The sequence below is a fragment of the Dromiciops gliroides genome, chromosome 3, assembly GCF_019393635.1.
Source record: "Dromiciops gliroides isolate mDroGli1 chromosome 3, mDroGli1.pri, whole genome shotgun sequence".
Lineage (NCBI taxonomy): Eukaryota > Metazoa > Chordata > Mammalia > Microbiotheria > Microbiotheriidae > Dromiciops > Dromiciops gliroides.
In genome coordinates this window covers 271,487,085-271,512,116 of record NC_057863.1, presented here as the reverse complement: position 1 = coordinate 271,512,116, position 25,032 = coordinate 271,487,085, and the positions used below count along the sequence as shown (strand labels likewise).

General features: G+C 39.1%; 1 protein-coding gene across 1 annotated transcript in view; it reads right to left on the bottom strand.

The window, feature by feature from the left end:
* The window catches only part of URB1 (URB1 ribosome biogenesis homolog), a 104,155-nt gene that overhangs the window by 254 nt on the left and 78,869 nt on the right, over window positions 1-25,032 (bottom strand). Inside the window, exons 31-38 of the mRNA XM_043997360.1 lie at window positions 20,345-20,505; window positions 19,363-19,474; window positions 16,732-16,838; window positions 14,600-14,743; window positions 12,709-12,818; window positions 8,299-8,496; window positions 7,112-7,353; window positions 4,633-5,235 (exon numbers count right to left, since the gene is read on the bottom strand). Of these exons, the coding sequence (XP_043853295.1) occupies window positions 4,633-5,235; window positions 7,112-7,353; window positions 8,299-8,496; window positions 12,709-12,818; window positions 14,600-14,743; window positions 16,732-16,838; window positions 19,363-19,474; window positions 20,345-20,505 (1,677 nt within the window). The remainder of the gene's footprint in view (window positions 1-4,632; window positions 5,236-7,111; window positions 7,354-8,298; window positions 8,497-12,708; window positions 12,819-14,599; window positions 14,744-16,731; window positions 16,839-19,362; window positions 19,475-20,344; window positions 20,506-25,032) is intronic.

The window sequence follows — 25,032 nt, the reverse complement described above, 5'->3', positions numbered from 1 at the left end:
AAAACGAAAGGTCACACAGTCACCAGAACACAAAAACCACTCAGACTGAAAACAATTCAGTGTTTTAAAGGCATTTTCCAACATACTTATGTGTGCCTGGCAGCATCTTAACAAATAGTACTTGACAGCATGGATGATAAAAAGTGATCATGCTCACGACTAACTTTTGCTTTGATATTTTCCTCAAGTTAAAATGATACTTCCTCATACTAAGAATAACTGTTTGAACAACTAATGCTAAGAATAAACATCAGATATACTGGAACTCCCACCCCCACAACATCCTTCCTATCGATCCTCTCTTTTTCATTCCCACATTCACTATCTTATTCTCTCACTGCTACCCAAGTGGACTACTGAAGTGGCCTCCTAAGATGTCTTCCTGTCTGCCTCCCTCCTCTCTCCTTGCTTCAGTTCACCCTTTATACTATTTCCAAAATAGTTTTTGCTTCACACAGCCAGTGGTGCGTACATTATGTGTGACAATCAACAATTCTGATAGGGTTTCATTTTGTGACAACACATGCTTGCTTCTACCGACATGAAGCTGCCTGGATTGAACTGGTTTCCCACCTTTAGTTCTCTCTGGCTGAGTGCTGGATTTCAGGGCTCACATGCATGATTCATTGCTCTCTTTTGCTTTTGTTTTTTCTTCAGTGGTTTTTAAGGATGGATATTAGTAACTCCAAGGAAAAGCCAAAAAGTTGTAACTCATAAAAGAGTATGTTTCAATGACTATTAGAGATATTTCAGTGGCTGCTGGCATGGGGAAGTCAAGAGTTCCAAGAATCCCTCAAAACAACAATGCTAAAACGGATTGTACCAAAGCATAATGGAAAGAACTGTATAAAAGCAAAAAACATCAAGAGCTAGCAAAAACCAAAAAACTCCAATTCTCAGAAAATAAGCAAAGATCTTCAGAGGGAATTGACAGCTGGAGAACTGGTTAGTGATTCCTGGCATTGGGCTTTGTGAGATTAAAATTGGATATTAGATCATAAATCTCCCCTACTTAACCTTTCCCTTAATTTATCTCCCAGACTAGTAAATGGAAGAAGCTTCTGGTTTTCTAGTTAGAGCTTTTATTGTATGGTAGTCACAAGGTGATGTTGATTAGAAGGATAGGAAAGTAGAAGTACAATACAAATCGTCTTAAGTCTAGGCTTAGTCTATATTCCGTATAAAACTCACCAAAACCCAAGGCCACCTTTGGGGAGAGAGACCGAGTCAAGTGCGTGCTGTTAACTGAGAGCCAGGCCGAGTCAAACTCCAGTCAGCATCTGTCTGTGCAGCGCAGCCAGGAGACCAGCGGAGCAGGAAAAAAGGCCCCACTTCCATTCTCTCCTTGCCTTTTAAGCTGGCACCCCGGAAGTCGAGTGCTCAGCAGGCAACCTGGCGTACGTCGCAGGCGGACTGGTGTGCGTAGCTCATGCTGTTGGTCTCCTCCCCAAATGGGTGGTCCTAAAAAAAAACTGGCGTCTCTCCATTATCTAACCGACTGTTAAAACTTTTTATCACAGCTTCCTACGGCTGGTACGTAAGGAGGGAAAAATCTGCTATTCCTTAAAAAATGAACACTTATACACAATTTGATAAAAGTGTGGTTTCATAACGAATCAAAAAATATATATATGATAAGAAATATTTTGTGAATTCAATGCCAAATTGTATAAAACAAGTGATTGTTGCCAAGGGGACATTCTATTTCATATTAAGAGCTTTTCAAATATGTAAAATGTAAATTGATTGTAAAAGTCAATAAATTTAATTGTTTTACTTTGTCCCAGTTCATTTCCACCGTATTTGGTCATATTACTACTTAAACCAATTTCTGCACTAGAAGGAGGGTGGACAGTCTAAAGTGGAACACAGTCTGAAGCCTGCCTGGAGCCTTCTTCTACTACTTGTGTTGTAGTAGAAAGAATTGATTCAGAATCAAAAGACCCAGGTGTGAATCCCAATTCTACCCAGCTTCTCTGGTCTCAGTTCCCTCATCCATAAAATGAGAGGGTTGGACCAGAGCTCTGAGATTCCTTTCAGCTCTAAGTTCTATAACCTAATGTAATGTATAGTATATATGAGTATATATGAGTAATGTATAGGAACTGAATTCACAAAGGTTCTTGTTTGGTGTTTTTTTTTTTTTTTGTGGGGCAATGAGGGTTAAGTGACTTGCCCAGGGTCACACAGCTGATAAGTGTCAAGTGTCTGAGGTCAAGATTTGAACTCAGGTCCTCCTGCATCCAGAGCTGGTGCTTTATCCACTGCGCCACCTAGCTGCCCCCTTCCCAAAGGTTCTTAATGACCTCCTTACTACCAAATCCAATGGCCTATTCTCAGTTCTTATCCTTGCTAAATTTTCTGCAGTATCTAACTCTACTGACCACTCCTTAAATGCCTCTACTTTGGCTTCCCTGAAGTGACGACTCTTACTTTTGTCTGATCTATATTTATGGCTCTTTTCTCCCTCCTGTCCCCTAGATCTACATATTTCTCAAAGTTGTTTGTATTTTATTTCATTGCTTATGTGTACTATCGCCTTACTGGATGGCAGAGATGTGTCTCATTTGTATCTTTCCCTCTCCCAAAATCTCCTCCCCTAAGCATCCTGACTCCTAACTTATTACCTGTGGCAAGTATTTTATTACATTCAGGACAAAACAGAAAATTCTGTTGGGCTTTATCCAAAGGTATCTGAATTTCATGATCAAAACTCTGGCATTTCTTTCCTTTCATCTCTCCCTATGTTATACCCCTCCTTCACTTATTCTTATCCTCATGGTGACCTCCAGCTCCTCTACCTCTTAGTTCTCTCTCATGTCAACATTCCTACTTTGACTTCATTTTTCTCTCTTTTTCCCAGTCTTGACCCTCTTGGCTCTACAATCCTCTACACGAGAAGTCTTTGACCCTTTGTCCTTGCTGCTAATGCCTTGCCAAATCCCTCCACCCACTCCAGTACTACTCAGGCACTGATGAGTGGGAATGTAAGTCAACCAGCCCAGATGAGTGGGTCCATTAGAAGTTTTTATTATCTAAACATAAACTTTCCTCAAACTTCCCATGTTTTCCTTGACCCAATTCTCTCAGCTCAGGACCTTGACTCGTACTTTACTGAGAAAAGGGCTTAACCCTGAGCTCTTATCCCCTTCACTTTATCTCAAAACCCCTTCACCTCATCCTTTCTTTACTCCTTTACTCTAGTCTGATAATGAGGTGGCCCTTCTTTCAACAAACCAACACCTTTACACATGTCCCTTATTCTATCCCCTATCTTCTCCAGCAGATTGTCTCCTCAATCACCACCTTTTTCTCATTAATCTTTCACTTCTCCTTTTCTACTGGTTCTGACCTGTTGCCTACAAACATTCCCAATTCTCCCCCATCCTTAAAAACAATTACTATATCCTACCATTCCCCCTCAAGTTATGATCCTGTATCTCTTCTTCCTTTCTTAGCCAAACTCCTGAAAAAAAGCTGTCTACACTTTACCTTCACTTCCTCTCTTCTCACTCCCTTTCAATATATATCCAGCCCCAGGCTCTCTCTTGAGCTCTAGTCCCAAATCACCAACCACCTACTGAACATTTAAAAGTGGATGTCCCCAGCTGCCAACATGTCCAAAACAGAATTCATTACCTCCCCCCAAAACTCCCCTTTCCTGAACTTCTCTATTTCCCTGTTTTCAAAGGCACCATCATCATTATTCCCACCAAGGTTTACTAAGACAACCTTATCATCAATCTTTGCTGGCCACATATATCCAATCAATAGCCAAATCTTGCCATTTCTGCCCTTATAACATCCCACATCTCTCTTCTTATTCTCTTTACTCATATAGTCACCACTTTAATTTGGGTCCTCATTACCACTCATGTGAACTATGGCTTCCTAATTGGTGTCTTTTCCCACTCTCATCCATCCTCTATGGAGCTGCCAAACTGATTTTCCTTAAGCACAGGTCTGACCACGTCACTCCCTTATTCAATCAACTTCCCTGGCTTCCCATTACTTCTAAAATAAAGTATAAACTCCTGTTCAGCTTTTAAAGTTCTTCACAACCTGGCCCCATCCTTCCTTTCCTATCTTATTATATATTACTCCCTTCCCGTTTCTGCCCAAATTCACTTCCTTGCTATTCCTCATACATGGCACCCCAACTACCTTAGCACAGGCCATCTTCATATATTCTTCTCCCCTGACCTCTGCTGCATAAAATGCCTTTATTTCCTCTAAGCTCAGGTACCACTTTCTTCTCCCTGAAGTCTTTGCTGGTGCCTCCAAGTGGCCTAAACTATTCTGTATTTGGGTGGCACAAGGGATTCAGCACTGGAACTGGAATCAGGAAGATCCAGGTTCAATTCTAGTCTGACAGACACTGGGTAAGGTACTTAGCCTTTGTCTGACAGGATCAGGGAAGAGAACTACAAAGCGCTTATCGCAGTGCCTGGCACACAGTAGGCATTTAATCAGCGCTTGCTACCTTCCTTTTCTGTTTAGTACACGCTATGTGTAGATGTCGTCTTCCTCAGCAGAATGTTGCTTTTGTCTCTGTGTGCCCAGCACTTTGCATGGTACCTAGTGCATGTCAGGTTCTTTGCTGATTTGATCACATGAATGCATGTCTATTACCTTGTTTTGTTTTGTCTTCTTCATCCACAGCAGAAAGAGCAATTGTTTCTACCACTTCATGAAAAGAGTTCTCTATTGGGCCCTGGGATGCCATCAACTGAAGCATGACTGTATTGAAGAGGCAGAGCATACTCTGAGTGGCTGCCTTCAGTTCTCTGCCACTGGAAAGCTGGCTATACAGTTTAAAGATACTATTTCTCCACATGACATCTCTGAGAAGCTCTGTGACAACTGTCTGGTGTGGCAAAATGCTGCTTTCAAACCACCTAAGGACCTCTGGAACACCCTGGACATCCAGGGTTGGGTCCATCAGAGAGCTGATCCCCCAGTTGGCCACCAGAACAGCTGTGGCACCAACAAGACCCAATGCTTCACTCTCAGGGTGAGGAGCTAAGTGGACTTGCTTTGGCTCTGGCTCTGCTACAGGGAAGATGGGTTCCCAGTGGGTCAGTATAGATCTCAGGAGATCCCTGCATTTCTTCAGGCTCGAAGCCTTTAATTCTGGATCAGTTGTTTCCTCTGGATGCGCCTCGATCTTCTTTTTGTTACGCTGAGCTTTAGATCGAGTTGGTGCAAGGGGTTTGTTCCTATCTTTAATAATTTCTGTTACACAAAGAAAAAAATGTTAGGTCATATGAACGACTCCTAATTACTGTTTCTCACTTCTCAGGCATATTTATTGAGTACTCAGTATTTGCAAGGCACTATGAAGGTTGTAAGAAGAGTAAGACACAGTCCCTGCTTTTATGGAACTTACAGGCCTATGAAGGAGACATAATACATACAAAACCAGGCAAAAAATATTTCAGTTCAATAAAGAAAGTACATACTGCTTTGGGAATTCAGACAGGATATTACATGTGGCAAGGAGATGGGATCAGGACAGACTTATGAATGAGATGGTATTAGAGATGGGCCACAGAACAATGGGTAGGATTTGAAAGGAAACATTTGGGGAACGGGGATGGGGCAAATAAGGGCTTTTGGGGGCAAGGAACAGCACAAGCCAAGGGAGGGTGGCAGAAAAACTCAGGCTGGTGTAGTACATAGTCCACAGTGTAGCACATAAGAATAGTTGTTGTAGGCAAGTGTAGAAAAGTAGCTACATTGGTGGAGGGGCAGCCTTCCAATACTCTAAAAACAACCCAGGTTTGTATAACCCATTTTCCCTCCTGCTCCTGGGGCAATGAAACAAATTGTTAGGGTGGACCATAAGATTTAGAGTTAGAGGGCCTGGATTTGAATTCTAGTCTGAGACTTCCTAGCTATGTGGTCACAGGCAAATCCCTTCCCTCTAGGCATCAATTCCCTGATCCAAATAAGAAGTTTGGACTAGATGAGTTCTAAGGTTCTATATTGCTTTAAGTGAATGCTCCTAAAAAGTATGATAAAAAAAAAATGGCATTTGGCAGATGCCTAGGGGTCCCACCTGATTTAGTATTGTTTGAATTGGGTAAGAATGAGAAAGAGTTTTAAGTACCTACTTAAGGATGACTGGATGTGGACCACACCTGGCTGGCCCTGAGTGCCATTGTTCTCAGAGGCAGAGTACTACTGACATCAGCAAGAGACCACTCTCAACCAATCTGCTTGAAGGACCTCCCCTTTTGGGGAGGGAGAGAGGAACTAGGAAGCAGAGTTTAGCGGGCTGCCGGAGCCCTTTTTTGGGTGAGGAATAGGGGTGTGGTGGCAGACGAAGAACAGGAGGGTCCCTTTTAGTCGTTGGGACACTGGCTTGGTGGTGAGAGATTTCCCATGGGCTGCTAGGAAAGGAAATTGATTTCTTTCTCTCTGGCTATATTGAATTAGATCTAAGCTAGGATTTCCATGCTATAAGGAATCTGTTCTCTCTCTCTCTCTCCACTAACTTATAATATATATTTTAATACATCTTTAAAAGCCTAAACTCTTGCTGAATTTATCAGTGATTTTTGCCAGCTTCCCCCCAAGAGTGGGGGGGAGGGGCAGATTAGGACCCACATTTAGATTTTTAAACAACACAAAGGCATGGAAAGTACATGTGCAGGGCTTCACGTATAATCTGTTCCTTCTGGTCCAAAATGTATATGGTATTTTATATTAAACTCAAGAAAAATTAATTTTAAAAATTTTAAAGGTTATGTAAAAATAAAACAAAAAGAGAAAGTATAAGGAGAGAATTTTCCAAGTCATGGAGTTCTTCCTCTGCCATGCTAAAAGAAACCAAGACAGTCTAAGTACCACCCCTTGAATAAGAAGAGCTCAGTCCAGAGGGGTTTAGGTAGCAGAGGACATAGCAGAAAAGCCTAAAGAGCAAAAAGAGTTTCACTTGGGGCCCACAGTCCTATAATTTGAACCCTTTTCCACTGCCTACTCTCTAGGACTTGGAAGATATACATGATAAGTGTTTAGTTAGAAAAGACTGTAGTGGAATGAGAGTCTCCAGTTTGGATGAAATGACAACACTGTAACATAAACAGACATCAACTATAAAACTTACTCATTAACTCCTTGACTTGGTATTTTTCAATCATTGTCTTCAGGTCTTCTTGGAGCTTAACATCTCCTGTAATCATGCTCCATTTATGCATGAGCATGAGGACATCCTTGGTAGAAAATACGTTTTCATTCACAGTCAATCGGTCCATTTCCTTGAAGGCTTCTAAAACAGTTTCTCGGTACCCCAGCACAGAGCTTAAAGTACTAAAAAAGTGAGTAATCTGGACAGAATCCAAGGTGGGCCTATGTGAAGACAAAGAAACAATAGAAACTTACTCAAAAGAGTCTTTTCTCTAGGTTTAGATCCTAGTGGTATAAAACAGATGCAAGCTCTGCCAAGCAATCTTGAAAGTATCTGGCAGAAAAAAATCTTGCAGGCCTAGACCCTTGCAGCTTATCTACTCAAATAACATTATCTTTTGCCTGCATGAGCTATCACAGACTCCTAAAGATGGGAAAGATGAAATAATCTTGGCAGATTGGCAGAAAATTGGCAGAGCTCTGTTGATCACACATAAACGTAGCTTTCTGAACTACACGTGCAACCTCACATATCCATGTAATACAAAAGTATTAAAAGTAAAAAAAAAAAATGACCCAAATATTTATAGAATTGACTAAGTCATTTCCCCCTGACCAATGTGCTTTTCCAGTCTTTACCTACCCTAAATAAAATGGCTCCTTAGCAACTTAAATTATGAATACATATAAAAAACAAAAACAAAACCAACCAAACCCTGTTCATAATTTTTTCAAGAGCTCTATCAGGGTATTGCAATCAACTTGCTATTATGATTTGTGTTACTTAGTGAAGTCACAAATTCTTGATCTTAAGTTCTTTTGTCAACAAAAACAGTGACTGAATGATAATTAACGTTTTTCATTTCATCTTATGAGTGTCCAGTGAGGATGAACTATTTGAAACAAAACAACATCATAAGTACTACTTCAGACTAAAAATACAGATGGATTTGAAGCTTTAGACTAAACCATACATGGCTAATTTCTAATTGGTTATTAAAGAATAAGAATAAAACATTTTTAAAGTACTTTAAGTTCTCACAGACCCAATGAAAACTAAAGGAAGAAAATGAAGGCAGGGAAATTTACAGTCTTCCTGAGGTCACATGGTGAGGTGACACATTCATTAGTAGGACAGACCCAAACACATAGCATAGGGACACTTACCGAAGATATTTCATCAACACAACCAAAACATAGAGGAATTCATTGACAAATTGTAAAGGAAGCAGCTTTGGTGACTTTGCAGCCACAAGCTCACAGGGATAGTCATCCTGTATTTCCATTCTTTTGTTCCCCAAGTTGGATACCCACAGAGTATGCAGCAAGGATATAATGTTGGATAGGATCTGGTTTTCCAAAAACCTACAACCAAAGACATACACACCTCTTAGAACACTTTCAAAATTGTTGCCTTCCAACTAAATTGGTCAACTAAAATAAAGGACTACTGAACTAGGCTTGGGCTGGGGAAGGGGGGAACAATGATGCTATTTTCTAATACAGGTAAGTGAAGCAGCTTAATTTGTACCTTCCATAAATCTAAAACTGCTCCCAGGATGATCCATAAAGTAACAAACTAGACTTAGGACCATAGATTTAGAACTGGACAGCATTTCTTTCTTTAAAAAATGATAGGGGCAGCTAGGTGGCGCAGTAGAAAGAGCACCGGCCCTGGATTCAGGAGTACCTGAGTTCAAATCCAGCCTCAGACACTTAACACTTACTAGCTGTGTGACCCTAGGCAAGTCACTTAACCCCAATTGCCTCACCCCAAAAAAAAAAGATATAAAAATACTTTTTAAAACTCTGAGAAGGTCTAGATAAAGGTTCTGTTACTACCAAATACATGAAGTTTGTTTTTTATTTCTCCTACAGGTTTTTTTTTTAATCAAACTGTCTCAATTACAAACTGAAAATGAAGAACACCATTTAAGAGTAAACGTAAATCAATTCTAGAATATTTGGTATCAGTACTTTGTATTTAGAAATACAAAATCTATGCACCAAATAAGCATAGAAAACAAATTCACACATTGGTCCCCCAGTAGTACAGGTCTGGGTTTATCCAATACTAGGGTTACTAGGTTCATTTGCTTCTTTCAGTATGATGCATACTTAATCTGCTATGCTGATGGGCCTGATTATTCATTTAATTTATTCACTTTAACTTAATTGTATTGTTCTTTTAATAACACCTAGAATATGTTTTTAAATCAACCTTTTAAATTAACCTTAAAATACATGGACTGATACAGTAAAATATTTCTTATCAAAGAACTGAAACTGAAAACTTTAGAAAATATTAATCAATATTATGCCAGGAATGTTTCATCAGAGGTATATGAAGTTGAATATACAATCAATATGGTACATAAGTGATATAAAAGACAGTTTCTGTTTTTATTAAAGTGATGTCTTAAATAAATTCTCACTTTTCAATTTCAGTATATTCTAAAGATAAATGTAACATCTTTCCTGAAAATTTACCTATCTCCCTAAAGCAGGCCCTTATGCTTTGCAATTTATAATACCACATGCTGTTTATTATAAAAATAGCAATAGTACCACCTTATATTTGTGTAGCACAGTTTTCAAAAGATTTTCACAGACATTTTAGAAAAGGGCACCACCAATATATGTGCATGATGTTTGACTATCCCTCTTCTCCCCTTCTGAACAGGAAGCATAGTACAGTGGAAAGTATTCAGATTCAGAGGATCTGTGTTCAGATAGCAGCTCTGCCACTTAGGACATGTGTGATTTCGGACAACTTCCTTGATCTCTCTGGATCTTGGATTCTTCACCTATAAAATAGGTGAGGGTGGGACTAGATGCATCCTAGCCCTGATTCTAAAATCCTATAATTTTTTTACTTTTTAAATAGTCACTCTTTTTGCTGCTGTTATTACATAGTAGAAAATAAAGACTTCTAAACTATGACCGAGACTCAGTGCTTGGATATGTAATTTTTTAAAACTATTCTCATTTTCTGAGGATCAGAGACTGTGAACTGGGAGGTACCTTAGAGCAAAGCTTCTTAAATTGTGAAAGGGTTGTGAAAAATTTGGCAACAGTAAAAAGTTATGTATGTCTATTTTACATATGCGGGGTTGCTTAAAATTTTTTCAGGCAAAAAGGGTTCGATAGTGGAAAACGTTTAAGAAGTCCTGCCTTAGTGAGCTAGTTTAGCCTCTCATTTTTCAGTAGGAAATAGATCCAGAGAAGCCAAATGAATTAACAGCTATATCCTTTGGCTCTAAACCCAGCACTTGTCACCACCTTTACTAGTGTAGGATTGGTAGACAATGTTATTTTCTAGTTAGGAAAAAAAAATTTTTGCTGACCAGGAAGTATTTCATAAAATCTAAGGTTGGTCATTTAATATCTTGAAAGGTTTTCTACAATATTCATCCATCTTTCCAGTTCTTGTACTCCCAGAATTGTTATTTTTTGCAACACCAAACAAATTTAAGTGTATATTAAAGATGACATTCTCTTTTGTGTAGCCCACACAAGGAACATTTGTCAGTGTCAGTCTATTTCTTATTGCTGCCAAACTGTATATGAGTTTTCATTAATCTCTTCCCCAAAAAGACAAAAGTGAAGTGTTTTGTCTGCTACAAGAGATTAAGGACCAGCTGATAGAATACCCAGATCAATGAGACTATGAATCTACTGAAATAAAATAAGCTCACTGGATACATACATGAGCCTAAGAGACCATCTAATCCAACTTTCTTATTTTACAAATGAGCCGATTCTCTCAAAAATGCTGATACTTCATATGGCTGAATTTTATACCCTGTAACTCTGCTGACCTTATTGTTTCAAACAAATTTTTAAATGATTCTCCAGGCTAAGAACCACATCACTTGAAAAAATTGATAGTTTTGTTTGTTTTTTGCCTATGCTTCTTTCCTCAATTTCTTCTTCTTTTCATCTATCATTGGCCCTTCTAGGACAAGAATGACAGTGAACATCCTCGGTTTACTCCTGATCTTACTAGAAAGGACTCTGGTTTATCTCCATCACATATAATGCTGGCTCATAGTTTAGAAATATTTTATTTAAAATGTTTGCATTAGTGTGCGTTAGGGATATTGGTTTATAATTTTCGTTCCTGTTTTTTGTCTCTCATAGAAAGTATTTGGTAGGATCTCTTCCATTATTTTTGCTAAGTTTGTCTAACATTAGAATTAAGAAGCAGTTAAGAGGTGCTATGGACAAAACACTGGGTCTGGAGTCAGGAAGACCTGAGTTCAAATTTAGCCTCAGATACTTACTATTTTTGTGACCTTGGGCAATCATTTAGCTTCTATTTGTCCCAGTTTACTCATCAGCAAAATGGGAATAATTAGAGCACCTACCTCCCAGGATTGTTGTGAGGATCAAATGAGTGCTTTGCAAATGCTAGAGAAGTCTACAAATGCTATCTATATTATTTTTTTGTTTGTTTACTCATTCTTGAGGAGTCAAGTGATTGCACAAAAGTCCTGCTCTATATCTGGGGACAGGCTCAGATTACCTGCTGTCTCTAGTGACTGGATTGGAGTGACAGCCGTGGCCCCTTTCCTCCAGGGTTGAGTCCTGTAATGGATGGGGGCTTTGTCACATAGTGGTGGGGAAGCAACATTTCCTCCTATTCTGCCATTCTGATTGGTTTCTATTTAGTATTATTTAAAGATGGATTCTGTATCTCTTTACTATGAGATACACTGACCATTTTTATTTTGAATAGTTGACAACAGATAATGTTGACCAGGCATCATGTTTGAAGTTCAATCTTGAAGGTAAATTCGAATATAAATCTCTTGAAAAGGTGATGGGTACTTTTTTCGTATTGTAATTTAGGAATGATTGTGTCATTCCAAACCCAAACATAATACTTTTTGGTAACATAAAAGCTGACATTCAAGGACTATTATCTTGAAACTTAAAATTAGTGAACCATCTATTAGAACAAGATTAATCCACTGCACATATAAAGGAAACTGAAGCGTATCTTATGGAGCTAGCTGATGAGCCAAGGCTGACACTTGACCCATTCATTACATGGGCACAGATGGGAAACCCAAATAACATTTTAAAAATTAGGAAGAAATCATTTCAGTAATATTATGTGGTGCTATGGATTCAATGGAATTTGGTGTTTCAATGACTTCATTCCTTCATTTATTTATCTATTCTTTCATTCATCTGTTTTTTGTGAGAATGGCTGGCTTACCACTGGGAAGAGATACTATATAAGAAATTTCCATCAAGGAATGGACTGGACTTAGTCTCTGAAGTCACTCCAACTCTGAGAATCTGTGAAAATTATATTCAACACTAATGAAAGTAGATGGGGGCAGCTAGGTGGCACAGTGGATAAAGCACCGGCCTTGGATTCAAGAGTATCTGAGTTCAAATCTGGCCTCAGACACTTAACACTTACTAGCTGTGTGACCCTGGGCAAGTCACTTAACCCCCATCGTCCCACAAAAACAAAAACAAAAACAAAAAAAGAAAGTAGATGAACTATTGATGCCTCCTCCCAATATGGACAAACACATAGAAAAAAGAACAGGCACTCACTTCTTCCCAAGGATATGCAAAATCCAAGTTAAAAGGCTATGTTCCTGCACAATTTCAAAGGCAGCTTTTGTAATATGGGCGGCATTCTGTAGGATTTCTAGAATCCAGTTCTGAAAACAAAACCCAAAGAGATAAAAGTAACTCCTCAATAGAGAAAAGACTTTATTTAACTAAATAATAAGCTTTTAAAAAGTGTGCTATAGGTGTTAGATACTTACGGAAAATAAAGTATCTGTAGTGAAGAATATCATAAAGTTAGAGGACCTGTGTTCAAATAGGAGCTTGCCACTTACTACATATGTGACCCTGGACAAGTTTTCACTTAAATCACTGGGTCTCAGTTCAAAATCACCACATATGTTGAAACACTCTAGTCCAATCCAATCCAACAAACATTCTTTCATTACATGCCTATTATGTGCAAGTGTTAAGGGCTAAAATTCTAGCTAATCTGTCTAAAATATCTAATAAGCAGTCGCCAATAAATTATAAGCTTTAGCAAGAGTTGAGAATAAGAATTTAGTAAAGAGAGAGAGAGAGAAAGGCCTACATTCACCTATCTATTAAAGGGAGAGTGCATTTCTAGCTCCACTCTCTGCCAGAGTCCACACCAAAGAGCCTGAGTCAGAGCACCAGGCTCCCCCTTCTTCCTCCCACAAGCAAACATCACTTCCTGATGCCAAAGAAAAGACACATGGTTTTGCCTTCAAAGACCTTCACCTCATGGCGGAGCTTTTCTACAGTAAGTCTCCAGCAGGTGGCGTCATTCCAATCGTTACACAAGGAACCACATGGGAACCGGAAATATGAAAAACAGTCCACTACCAGAAATTACCACATGGGTAAAATACGAAAAATGCAAAACCCAACAAAATCAAGTCACAGATTAATACGGAGTTCAGGATTGTGTTTCGAGCATTAACTAGGAGGGTCCATTTTCCTTCTCTATGCCCCAGTTTCTTAACCTGTACATACTAATTAAGTGTTTTAGAATTCCTAGATGTATGTAAGCTAAGGAGCACTGATATAAAAATCTGAGTGAATTGGATTTGTATAAAAATATTCTGTTCCTTCTGACTTTGGTTAACAATGTTCCTTTAGGCTCTACTCCCTTTTACTTATCCAAACTTAATATCACTTAAAAAACCAGAACAGAGGTTATGGGTCCATATTTCCAGAAGCTTACAAATTTATGCTTGAAGTGAAGAAACACAAGAGAGTACAAGAGTTTTGCCATATTTATTTCTCCCAACTGTCTGTTGCCATTTAGAATACCCATAAATCTGGACTGAAATCCAGGGGGGGAAGATACATTCTCTTGATGACTATGTTAATCTATCCACTTCAGTCTGGCATTAGGAGATAAGATACACAAACTCTATTTTCTAGGGTCTCACTTGGTAACATACAACTTCCATATGCTAAGTCAGAGCTAAGTGGCTTGAGAGCTCCTGAAGCAAGAGGCATAATTACCTACTTAGATGGCATAATTTGTGTTTTCACTACTTAGTCTCAAAAAGAATAAGAGGACTAAATATGTCTTCCCTCTCGGGGCAAATAAAAGGTCCTTATTAACAGAGGGGCAACAGCATAAAGGGGAATCAGTACAAAGTGTTTTTTGCGAATATATTTTTAGAAGAGGGCAGGAGAAGGCAAATATTGAACACAAACTGTACCATGTCTACTGAAGAAGGCTGTGTAATAAGGAAAGCAGAATAAGTATCTTATTTTCCCCACATTGAAAACTAGGTGAAAGGTCACAGTCGTAAAACCAGGGAAGAATTCACATCCAGATCAGAAGTAGAATTCATAGTACTGGCTTTCAGATGCAGAACATGAGAACGTACACATACTTTTCTTTCTCAAATAAGCTTTTAGAAACACACCTTACCTGCATTGTTTCATCGCACAATGGACTGTTGAAGAAGGACAGGATGATATGGAAAATCCTCTGAGAGGAATACAAATCATAGCAGTGTGTGTCTCGAAGTCCTTGTCTCAGAAGTTCAAATATCCACTCCTGTTCTACTCTATACTATAATCCAAACAAAAAAAAAAAGGAATGTTATCTGAAGCAAATTTTTTATTAATTATATATATTTTTAAAGTCTTAAGGGTTTTTTAGATGGCCTTTGTTTTTAAATTGCTGTCATTTTTGTGCCTTCTCCAAAACACCAGAATAGAATCTTCCTTTATAAAAAAGAAAAGTCCATAAAGCAAAACCAAGTGGAAGTGGGGCAGCTAGATGGCGCAGTGGATAGAGCACTGGCCCTGGATTCAGGAGTACCTGAGTTCAAATCCGGCCTCAGACACTTAACACTTACTAGCTGTGTGACCCTGGGCAAGTCACTTAACCCCAATTGCCTCACCAAAAAAAAAAAACAAAAAAAACAAAAACAAGTGGAAGTGACATCTGACAATGGAGATGATATAGTGCCTGCCCTGGTGGTCTCCTATCTCTCTGCTGAGAAGAGGTGGCTTATGCTGCATTCTCTGTTCTCTGGGATGATTGCTGGCTCTTCAGTTATTCATAAGTCTGCTTCCTCTTAGTTATCTTTTTACTTACAATAGTGTGTGGCATAAAGCAGTGTGGAGGAAGAGAGAGTTGGCCTTAGAGTAAAAAAGATCTGGGCTCTAGTCTCCCTCCTGACCCATCCTGTGTGAGCCCTGGTTGAGTCACTAACTGCATCAGTGCCCACAGGAATTCTGCACACAGGTACTGATCTGTGTATGTTGTTCATGTAGCTCTAAGAAGTGACCAATACTATTCCACAGACCTCAAAAACTACACTGATTTCTGATTTTAGGTATCTGTTTTCTTCAGTGACAATCAGTGTGCCACAGAGGACAGGGAGCCAGCCACAAAGTCAGGGAGACTTAGTCACTTGGCATCTTAACTGTTCTGGGCAACTTTCTAAGTCCATATGTTGTAGAGTAATTGCTGATAAGCTTTGGTAGATGAAATTTCCTCCTTGGGAGCTTCCCTATACCAATGAAACCAAAGATTCATTCCTTATCTTAAACCCAATGTAGGTGGGATTTTTGAGCCCAGTGGTAGGTGCCAGAATTACAGTGGTAGGTGCCATGATTACAAAGACAAAAAGAAATACAGTTCTGCCCTTCCCCATCTTATTTTAGATTCCATTCCTTCAGGTGAAAACAAAGGACCACATCAAACCTTGACTGGGTTAAATCAAAAGGCAAAATGGAAGCTACTATTCAAGCCTAGTTTATATTTAACCCAGGAATTTCATCAGATGCCTGGTGAACATCTGAATTTTAGAACAGTATTAAAAAATTCGTTATTAAAGAGTTTTTTATTTTTACATGTAATAGGAAAAAACCAAAATGCTATTTTTAAAAGACAAATATGGAAATATGGTTCACATGATTGATTGCACATGTATAAACTACATCAGATTGCTTACCATTTCAGGGAGGGGAGAGAGGAAAGTAGAGACGGAAAGAGAATTTAGAGCTCAAAATTAAAAAAAAAACAAATGGTAAAGATTGGTTTTACATGTAATTGGAGAAAATAAAATGTTATTAAAAACAAATTTTTTAAAAAAGAGTTTTCAAAGCTTTTTGGTTCTACTTTAAAACTAAAAAGAAAAACAAAATTCCAGGAAATCAAAGTACTGGTAGATTAGAATATCCCTTAACTCTTACTTTTAACAGTTCAATGACTAGAGGCCCAAGATAGTTCAGTAGCATTTAGTATCCCCTTTGTTGCTGTTCAGTTGTGTTAGACTGTTCGTGATCCCTTGGACCATACCATCCACAGGGTTTTCTTAGCAAAGATACTGGAGTGCTTCACCATTTCCTTCTCCAGGGGATTAAGGCAAACAGAGGTTAAGTGACTTGCCAAGGGTCACACAGCTAAGCTAGTAAGTGTCTGAAGCCACATTTGAATTCAAGTCTTCCTTCCTGACTCTAAGCCCAGTGCTCTATCCACTAAGCCATCTAGCCGGCTCTAGAATTCCCACAGTAGGTGCTTAAATAACATTTGTTGAACTGAATTACCTCTAAGTCAGAGCTGTAGAAAAAGTTATAGAATCCTGGCACTTTGTTCAAGTATAAGTCCTGATGTGACAACAGGAATTTGTTTATCTTCATGTACATGTGCTCCTCTGGAAAGAGATTTAAGCAGTTATTTAAAATGTCTAAGCCCCAATAAGCATACGTGGCAAGGCTTTTTTGTTTTCTGCCATGGTTAGGAAGGGGAATTTTTGTATAATATAACACAGTTAATTACATTTCAAAGAATTAGATTGCAATGCAACACACTTAACAATTAATAGAACTTAATTTAATTAATGTAATCCTCCTCTGATGATACAGATATTTCAAGGCATAAAGGGGCCTCTGTTATCTTTCAGATTCTTCAGATTTTTATAGTCTACAAAGAGCTTTAATACACAATCTCCTTTTCTCTTAAGTTAAGAAGTGTCACACAAAGATTTCCAGTTAATAACATGCCAGACATGAGACAACTTAACTTTACATTCTCAACAGACTCATTCTTGAATCTCAAACCTGATCCTTCACCATTGCGGGCAGAAAGGTTCATGGCTAAGGGAAAGATAAAGGTGGCTCACACCATGCCTTACCAGAGGCATCATTTTATCTTTTGTTGCACGAATCTCTCACCATAATCATAAAAGCAAATGCAACATGATATGCTGCATTTATAATGCTTTAAAGTTTGCAAATAACAGTAACAATACCTCACACTTAATAGGTGCTTTAAAGTTTGGAAATTATGTTACACGCACAATTTCATTTGAGTCTGACCACAATACAATGAAGTAGATGGTATGATAATCTGCATTTTAAAAATGAGGAAACCAAGGTTCCGAGGGGTTAGGTGATTTGTCCAGGAACATGGAGCACATAAATATCCATGGTAGAATTTGAACTCAAGTCTTCTGGATTCCAGTGCTCGGTCCCCCCTGCCACTTTGCCCCTAATTTCCATTGCCCCTCCCCCTTCTGAGGCTTCCTCTAGATCACAGCTCCTATACTCCTCCTTCTTTACGCTTCTCTACCTACTCAGCAGCAGACTTGCCCCCAGAGCAGGAAACCTGTTCCTTCTAAGCACCCTTCCACCTGCTTTCAAGCAGCCTCCCCAGGCCCCCCATTAGACTGCTCCTCGAGGAGAGGGACCATTACATTTGCACGCATGTGTATTCCAAGCACATGATGCAGAGCCAAGTGTCTAATAAATGCTCTCTGCAGGTCTGCCTTTCCTTCCAGAAGTTCCAGGATGGGTTCAAGTCTTAAGTCTCAGAAATAATGCCCTAAGCAAATTAGGTAGTAAACTCAATCCTCCCCCACCCCCTCCCTCCTCTCTCTCTCTCTCTCTCTCTCTCTCTCTCTCTCTCTCTCACACACACACACACACACACACACACAGAGGAGTGGGAAGGTCCTTTTGTACATCAAAGGACATCAGAAGTGTCCTTTTTGTTTACCTCGATCAGACTAAAAGAGGCAGAACTTTCAGGAATGCAGCTCTCCCCACCCTCCCCAGTATTTCATCATTAATTGCTTCTTTTGGTGAATAATTCAAACTTCTAAGTGAAAATTATGCACGTTTGTTGTATCTAGCTACAGAATTTCTCCACATTTTATTTGAAAATAATAATTACTGGGAATTGGTTCTTCTTGATTAGCAGGAGGAATTCAGTCAGACTACCTTCCAAATAGAATGATTATACATTTTAAAATCATGCCTCATCATTTTTAGCTAAAACAGAGTAAAGACTGCCCCCCCTCCCCAAATAGGCAGTTAGAAGATGTAGGGGATAGATCCTGGACTTGGAATCAACAAGCCCAGAGTTCAAATTCTGCCCCAAAGGGTTACCAGTTGGGTTAGGTTAATCTGCATAAAGTTTCTCGGCCTAAGTTTCTTCATCTGTAAAAGGTGAATAATAACCGCATTCACCTCAGTGTTGTTGGGAGGATTAGGAAAAAACCCCTGTAAATCTTAAAATCGATTTAAATACTAGTTATTATTATGGACTTAGAGGTTTTATTTAGAGGTCAGTTTGCAACAATAGAACATTTTTAATATACTTTCTTCTACTATCCACAAAAGGTTAGAAAGATACATCTCTTTTTCCTATCAGAACTTCCTCTCCAAGGGAGAAAACACTGGAGAATCAAAAGACTTGATCATATACAGAGATGATCTTAGCTCCACCACCAATAGACTCGCAGCCTTGGACAAGTGATTCTCCCCCTTTCTGGGCCACAGTTGGCTCACCTATGAAATGAGAACTGGCTTCAATGATCTCTCAGGTCAAGTTCTAAGACATCACAAAGATCTCCTATTATTTTCCCCCAGGTTCTCATATGGGAAAAACAGTCCTATGATAGGCCAGACATTCCCACTGCCACAACCACAGTGTGACGCCACCTGCTGTCAGGAACCCGGAGGAAAGGGAAGTTTGGAAGTAATGCGATATCCATCCTGCCCATGAACCTCATTTTCTTACTTAAAGTCCTACAGTATTTTTCAGACCTGGCACTAAGGACTTTTGCTAAGCCATTTTAAAATGATACATCTTAATCTAATTTTGCATATTCATGAGCCACTGTGATAAGCCTTCACTTTTAATTTATACTCCAAACACAAGTGAATTGATGATACCTGGTTTCAGAATCTGCAAGGCAGTTTTGGCGATAAAAAGAGTCAAGGAGTAGGTGAACCTGAAATTCTCTTTTCTGATTCCATTTTGTACTACATCCAAGAGATAGAGAAGCTTGAAGGAAAAAATATACAAAGAGAAATTAATATACTACAAAACAGGATCAAATTATGTATTACCATCAGAATGCAAGCTCTTCTCTAAGGCCAGACCCTTGTTATGGGAATAATAGAAGAAATATCATTAGTGATGGCAATGCTCTTCTTCACTGCTGACCCAGTCAATTGATTCCATGAGTCAAATAAATGTCCAAAGACATGTTCCAAGAACCCAACTGCTGCCATTTTATCAATAAGAGCAATTTCAGAGCTTTGGTCTTCCCCATTCTACCTTCTCCCATCTTCTCCCTTTCTTAATTTCCTGTATTCTTTCTCACTTTTCCCTTTCTATCTCCCTCCTTCCCCCTCCTCCTTTCTTTGCACCCCCCCACCGCCAAGTCTTCCCATAGCAAAACTACACAAGAGTGCAAAACAACACTGTAACCTCATAAACTTTTTTCCTTTTTTTTTCTTTCTTTATTTTTTTGCGGGGCAATGAGGGTTAAGTGACTTGCCCAGGGTCACACAGCTAGTAAGTGTCAAGTGTCTGAGGCCAAATTCGAACTCAGGTCCTTCTGAATCCAGGGCCAGTGCTTTATCTACTGCACCACCTATCTGCCTCTCATATATTCATTATTGTCACAACTGTCAAGTGGGGAGAGGGAGGGAAGAGGACAATTTGACCCTTAAAGTTTACACCAAATATACCTTCCCAAACTAAACAGGGATTTGTGACTCAAAGTCAGCCTTCCAAATCATTCTACGAAGAGCTTTTGCTCCTTTTCTATAAAACTTCATGCCTACATTGATCCATAATTTTTTTTTTGGAGATTCTGCGGACAACAAATTCTCTAAAGACTATGTCCATCAGCATGTTTGATCTTACCTGTGGCTGTTCTCGAAATCGAGCCCCTTCCAAATGGGAGTAATAGGAAGCCAGGACATAATAAGCTGCTGCTCGCATCTGAGGATCATAACTGCTAAGGGCAGAAACTGTGAGGCCCAGGGCATTGGAATCAACAAATTTGTGACAATCCACTACGAATTCTACAGGAAACAAATAAAAAACAATGTTAGTGAAACAAGATGATATAGTAGAAATCTAGTTTCAGAGCCAGGAAGATATGGGTTCTAGTTCTACCTCTGATATATACTGGCTATGTGACTCTGGACAAGTTGCTAAACTTTTCAGTGCCCTAGGCAATTCAACTCTAACAGGCTAACTTTAGGAAAAGTTGCCAATATTCATTGATAGAGGGAGTGTCCTTGCAGAGAATCTCCTAAAACATGAAATTCTAAGTCCACACCAAAAAGTAGGTGCTATAATATCTACTAATGACACTTGCTAGAGTTTTCTATCAAAAATGCAAATCACCTAGTAGGAACAAAAGCTCCTGAAGGGCAGGATCGATTGTCTCTGTAACCCCAGTGCCTGGCACAAGTGCCTGACACAGAGTATGTGCTTAACATAAATGTTCAGTGAAATGAACTGATTTTGAGAGACCCCAGCCCCCAAGAGATCCTTAAACTTTCCCAAGGGAAAAGCAGCTCTGCCTTCCACCTCAGGAATGCAGTCCCTGGCATGCTGATAAGCAATACCAAAGTCTGCAGGATGATATGTAAGATATGGATAGGTGCTATATATCTTACTAACATCCCATTATTCAAAAATCCCCTCCCAGCAGTCCTTTGTAATTCCCTCCCCAGTTGTTTTACTTTATTTTGTGAACATACAAAAAGACCAGGTCTTCTCTTACTCAGGGAGACAGTCTCCATAGTGAGTCTGTCTCCCCGTCATATATTCCTCTGTCCTAATAAATCTCTCTTAATTTTACAAGATTCGTGATAAGCCTCCAATTCTTTGGGTGAGCTAGCCTCCCGGATCCAGGTTGCAAGTCCTCTCAACAATTTCATGAAAAAGAAAACTTTTGTTCAACAAAATCTCAGAATCACAGGTTTTAAAAGATGAAGGAACTTCAGTGGCCATCTAGTCTAATCCACACCCAGAAAAGAATCCTCAATATAATTCACCCGACAAGTACTCATTTAGCGAGATCCCTTTACCTCTTTACGCCCAAGAAATTTTTATGCTACCCCAGGTATATAGGTATATAAAATAGGTATGCAAATCAAACATTTACTGCAAATTTTTTTGTGACCTCCCACATTCAGCTATGTGATCCTGTATGGGTTGCAACCCAAAGTTTAAGAATCTTTGGTGTGGTTTTTTTGTGTTTATTTTGTGGGGCAATGAGGGTTAAGTGACTTGTCCAGGGTCACACAGCTAGTAAGTGTCAAATGTATGAGGCCAGATTTGAACTTGGGTCCTCTTGAATCCAGGGCTGGTGCTTTATCCACTGCACCACCTAGATGCCCCAGTTTAAGAAGCTTTGATCCAGTCTTTGCCTGAAGACTTATGAAGATGGAGATATCTCACAGCCTCTCAAGATAGTTCAGTCTACTTTTGGATAGCTCTAATTACTACAACATTTTCCCTGATGTCAAACCTCAATTTACCTCTTTTCAACCTTTACCCATTGTCTGTGGTTCTACCTTCTGTGCACCGCCCCCGCCCTCCCAAAAAATTAGCTTAATCTCTTTTTTATAAGACAGATCTTCAAATACTTATACTTACTTCTAGACAGTCTCAAGCTTATCAATGGTGTTTCTAAACTGTGATACCCAGAATGGAACATGGTGTTCTAAATATGGTCTGGAGGAACGATCACCCTCTTTCCCCTAAAAACTATGACTCTCATTATGCCACTTGCATTAGGTTTTTGGTCGCCACACCATTCTCCTGATTCAAATGGTTGCTTCTACAGGTGGTTAGTTCTTGTTCAACTTCTAGTTCCCTAAACCACCAAACCATTTTATACAAGCTGTTGTCTAACCATGACTCCCCCAACCTGGTACTAGTAAAGTTGGTATTTTGAACACAAATGTAAAACTACACATTTACCTCTAATAAATTTATCTAATTTTATTCATCCCAATGCTCCAGCCTAGAGAATCTTTTTGGATCATGATTCTATCATTCAGTGTGTTAGCTACCCCTCCCAGCTTTGTGTCATCAGCAAATCTGATAAGCATTCTGTCTATACCTTCATCTATCATTGATAAAAATGGACCAAGCACATATCCCAGGAATTTTACTGTAGATCTCCTGGCAAGCTGAGACTGAAACATGAATAACTCTAGAGAGTCTGGTCATTCAACCAGTTCTAAACCTATTTCAATGTATTATCATATACTCCACACTTAACTTTTCCATAAGAACAGTGAGAGAGACTTTCTAAAAAATTGGTTCTAAAAAATTCTTCCCATCCACTGGTTTAGCAATCCTTAAAGAAACAAAACAAGGTTAGTCTGTCGTGACTTGTTCTGGCTCTTTGTAAACCATTTTTCCCCCCTAGGGGTTCACTAACCATTTCTTTAATAATAAACTCTAGAATTTCCCCACAGATGAAAGTCAAGCTTCCTGCCCTGTAATTGTATAAATTCTCTTCTCTTCCCTTTTATAAAAACTAGGGTATTTGCCCTTTTCCAGGCTCATGGCACCCCTCCCACCTGCCACAGCTTTTCATCTCTTGGACAGTAGCAATAATCTATCTCAGGTCTTTCAGTTTGTCTAGGCCAAGTGACCCGAATTAATCAAACAATAGTTAGGTCCTCTTTCATTATCTCCTTTGTTTATCTTGAGTGTCTGTTAGGCAAGTCTTCTGATTATTCTTGTGAATGTTGAGGAAGTGGGTTATATGTGTAAAGGAATTCTTCCCAGGACTAGGAACCTCACATAAGATTAGGAGAAGAGAAAAGAAGGAAAAGCGGAATTGAAAAGAAGACCTTTTACAGAGTTCAGGCATAGGATAAGCAACGCTCTTTCAAATTCACTTTACAAAGTCTCATTTAGGATTCATAGTAACCCCCTGAGGTATAGGTTATGAGTAGTATTATCCCAATATTATAAATGAGGAAACTGAGGAACAAATAAGCTAAGTGATTTGCCAGAAATTAAATTTCAGAATCAAACTCAAAACTCTGGGCTCTCAAACTAGTGCTCTACACATGACTTCACTAATAAAGTAGCCCTCGATTAATGAGAAAGCTCTAAGTGTGACTTGAGAGAAGGCCTAATTTACTCATCTAAATTAACTTCCTGCTACTTTTAGGGAAACGCCAAATGAGATATGGTTATATATATCCAAGTAACCTAGCAATGAGCCTCTCTGAAGTTAGCTAGGCTGGTGTTAGCTAAAACAGAGTAATGACCTAGCAATGTATTACATATAAGACTTTATTTCCAAGGAGAAAAAAAAAAGATTTCCTTTAGCTAGCTGGGAATATTTTTAGTAATCATTGATACCTTCCTCTTAATACATACAAATTTTCCATCCAGAGGAAATTCTGATTCCTTGTTTTATAGCCACCCTGGCACTTTCTAAAAGTCTCACTTTACTAACATTCCTTTCCCTGGGAAACAACTGTCCTTGTGGTGTTCAAAACATGCAGTTGCCAAATAATAAGCTATTTTTAAAAAAGTTAAACACAATCAGTTCCTTCACATTTGTTTAAAGAACCTTGCAAAGTACAACCGAAGACTTCTACTGACAGGCTTATCAGCCTGAAGGCTGAATTTAAATGACTTTGGCAAGGTCTTTTCTCAGTGAACTGTCGTAGTTATAGTCACAATCATCAGAGGCATGGGATAAGGTAATAAAGTTTGGGGGTGGTAAGATTCCAGGAATATGCTATTCGATGTCTTTGCCACCCGTTTAACAAGAGTATAGAAGCAGTGAAATCTGCTAGTGTGACTACTTACTTCAATGAGGGAAGGTGTGGGGGGTTAGACTGGGAAGTGTGAGGCTTAGACTCTGCTTCAGTCTATCAGCATCATGTCCTTTAGTTTTGTGAAAAATAACCTAGAAACTTCAGTCCAGTTCTGTGGAAATAATTATCCATCATTGAAAAAGCATCTGTCATTGTCACTATTAAAAAATCTTGGCTGAGCTGTTTCTGGGCCAAGGTTCCAGAGAGAAAGGATGAGAGCACAGCCATCCATTTTCAATAAACTGAGATTTCTCTGAAGACATGTGCCTATGCACACAGGGCCACGAGAACCAGAACCATGGGAAGTGAGCAAAATCCTTACAGGGAGAAGCCAAACAAGGCTCCCTGAGGGTGATGAAAGTACACAACACCATGCTGCCATCATCAAATTCCAGAAATGAGACACGAGGAATAAATATCCTTGTACAAGGCTACTTTAGTCATCAGGACAAAGGCAGAAGCAAGTCAAGCATATTATTTTTAGCTTAAAAGAACCGGACTCAGTTCTTGATACCTTTGACTTCTATGATACCTGTTTTGTGACTTTAGACAACTCTGCCATCATACATCTAAATGTTTTATATCCCCAATTACAACATTAAAAGTGTACATCCATTACTGGTGTGGGCATGAGTCCCTGGTGTTGGCATCATTTTCAACTCCCAACTCACCCCCTTGCTACCCTGGACTCAGCCCTGAACACTAAGCTCTGATGGTGGGTTTCCCAACTTATCTTGCCCAGAA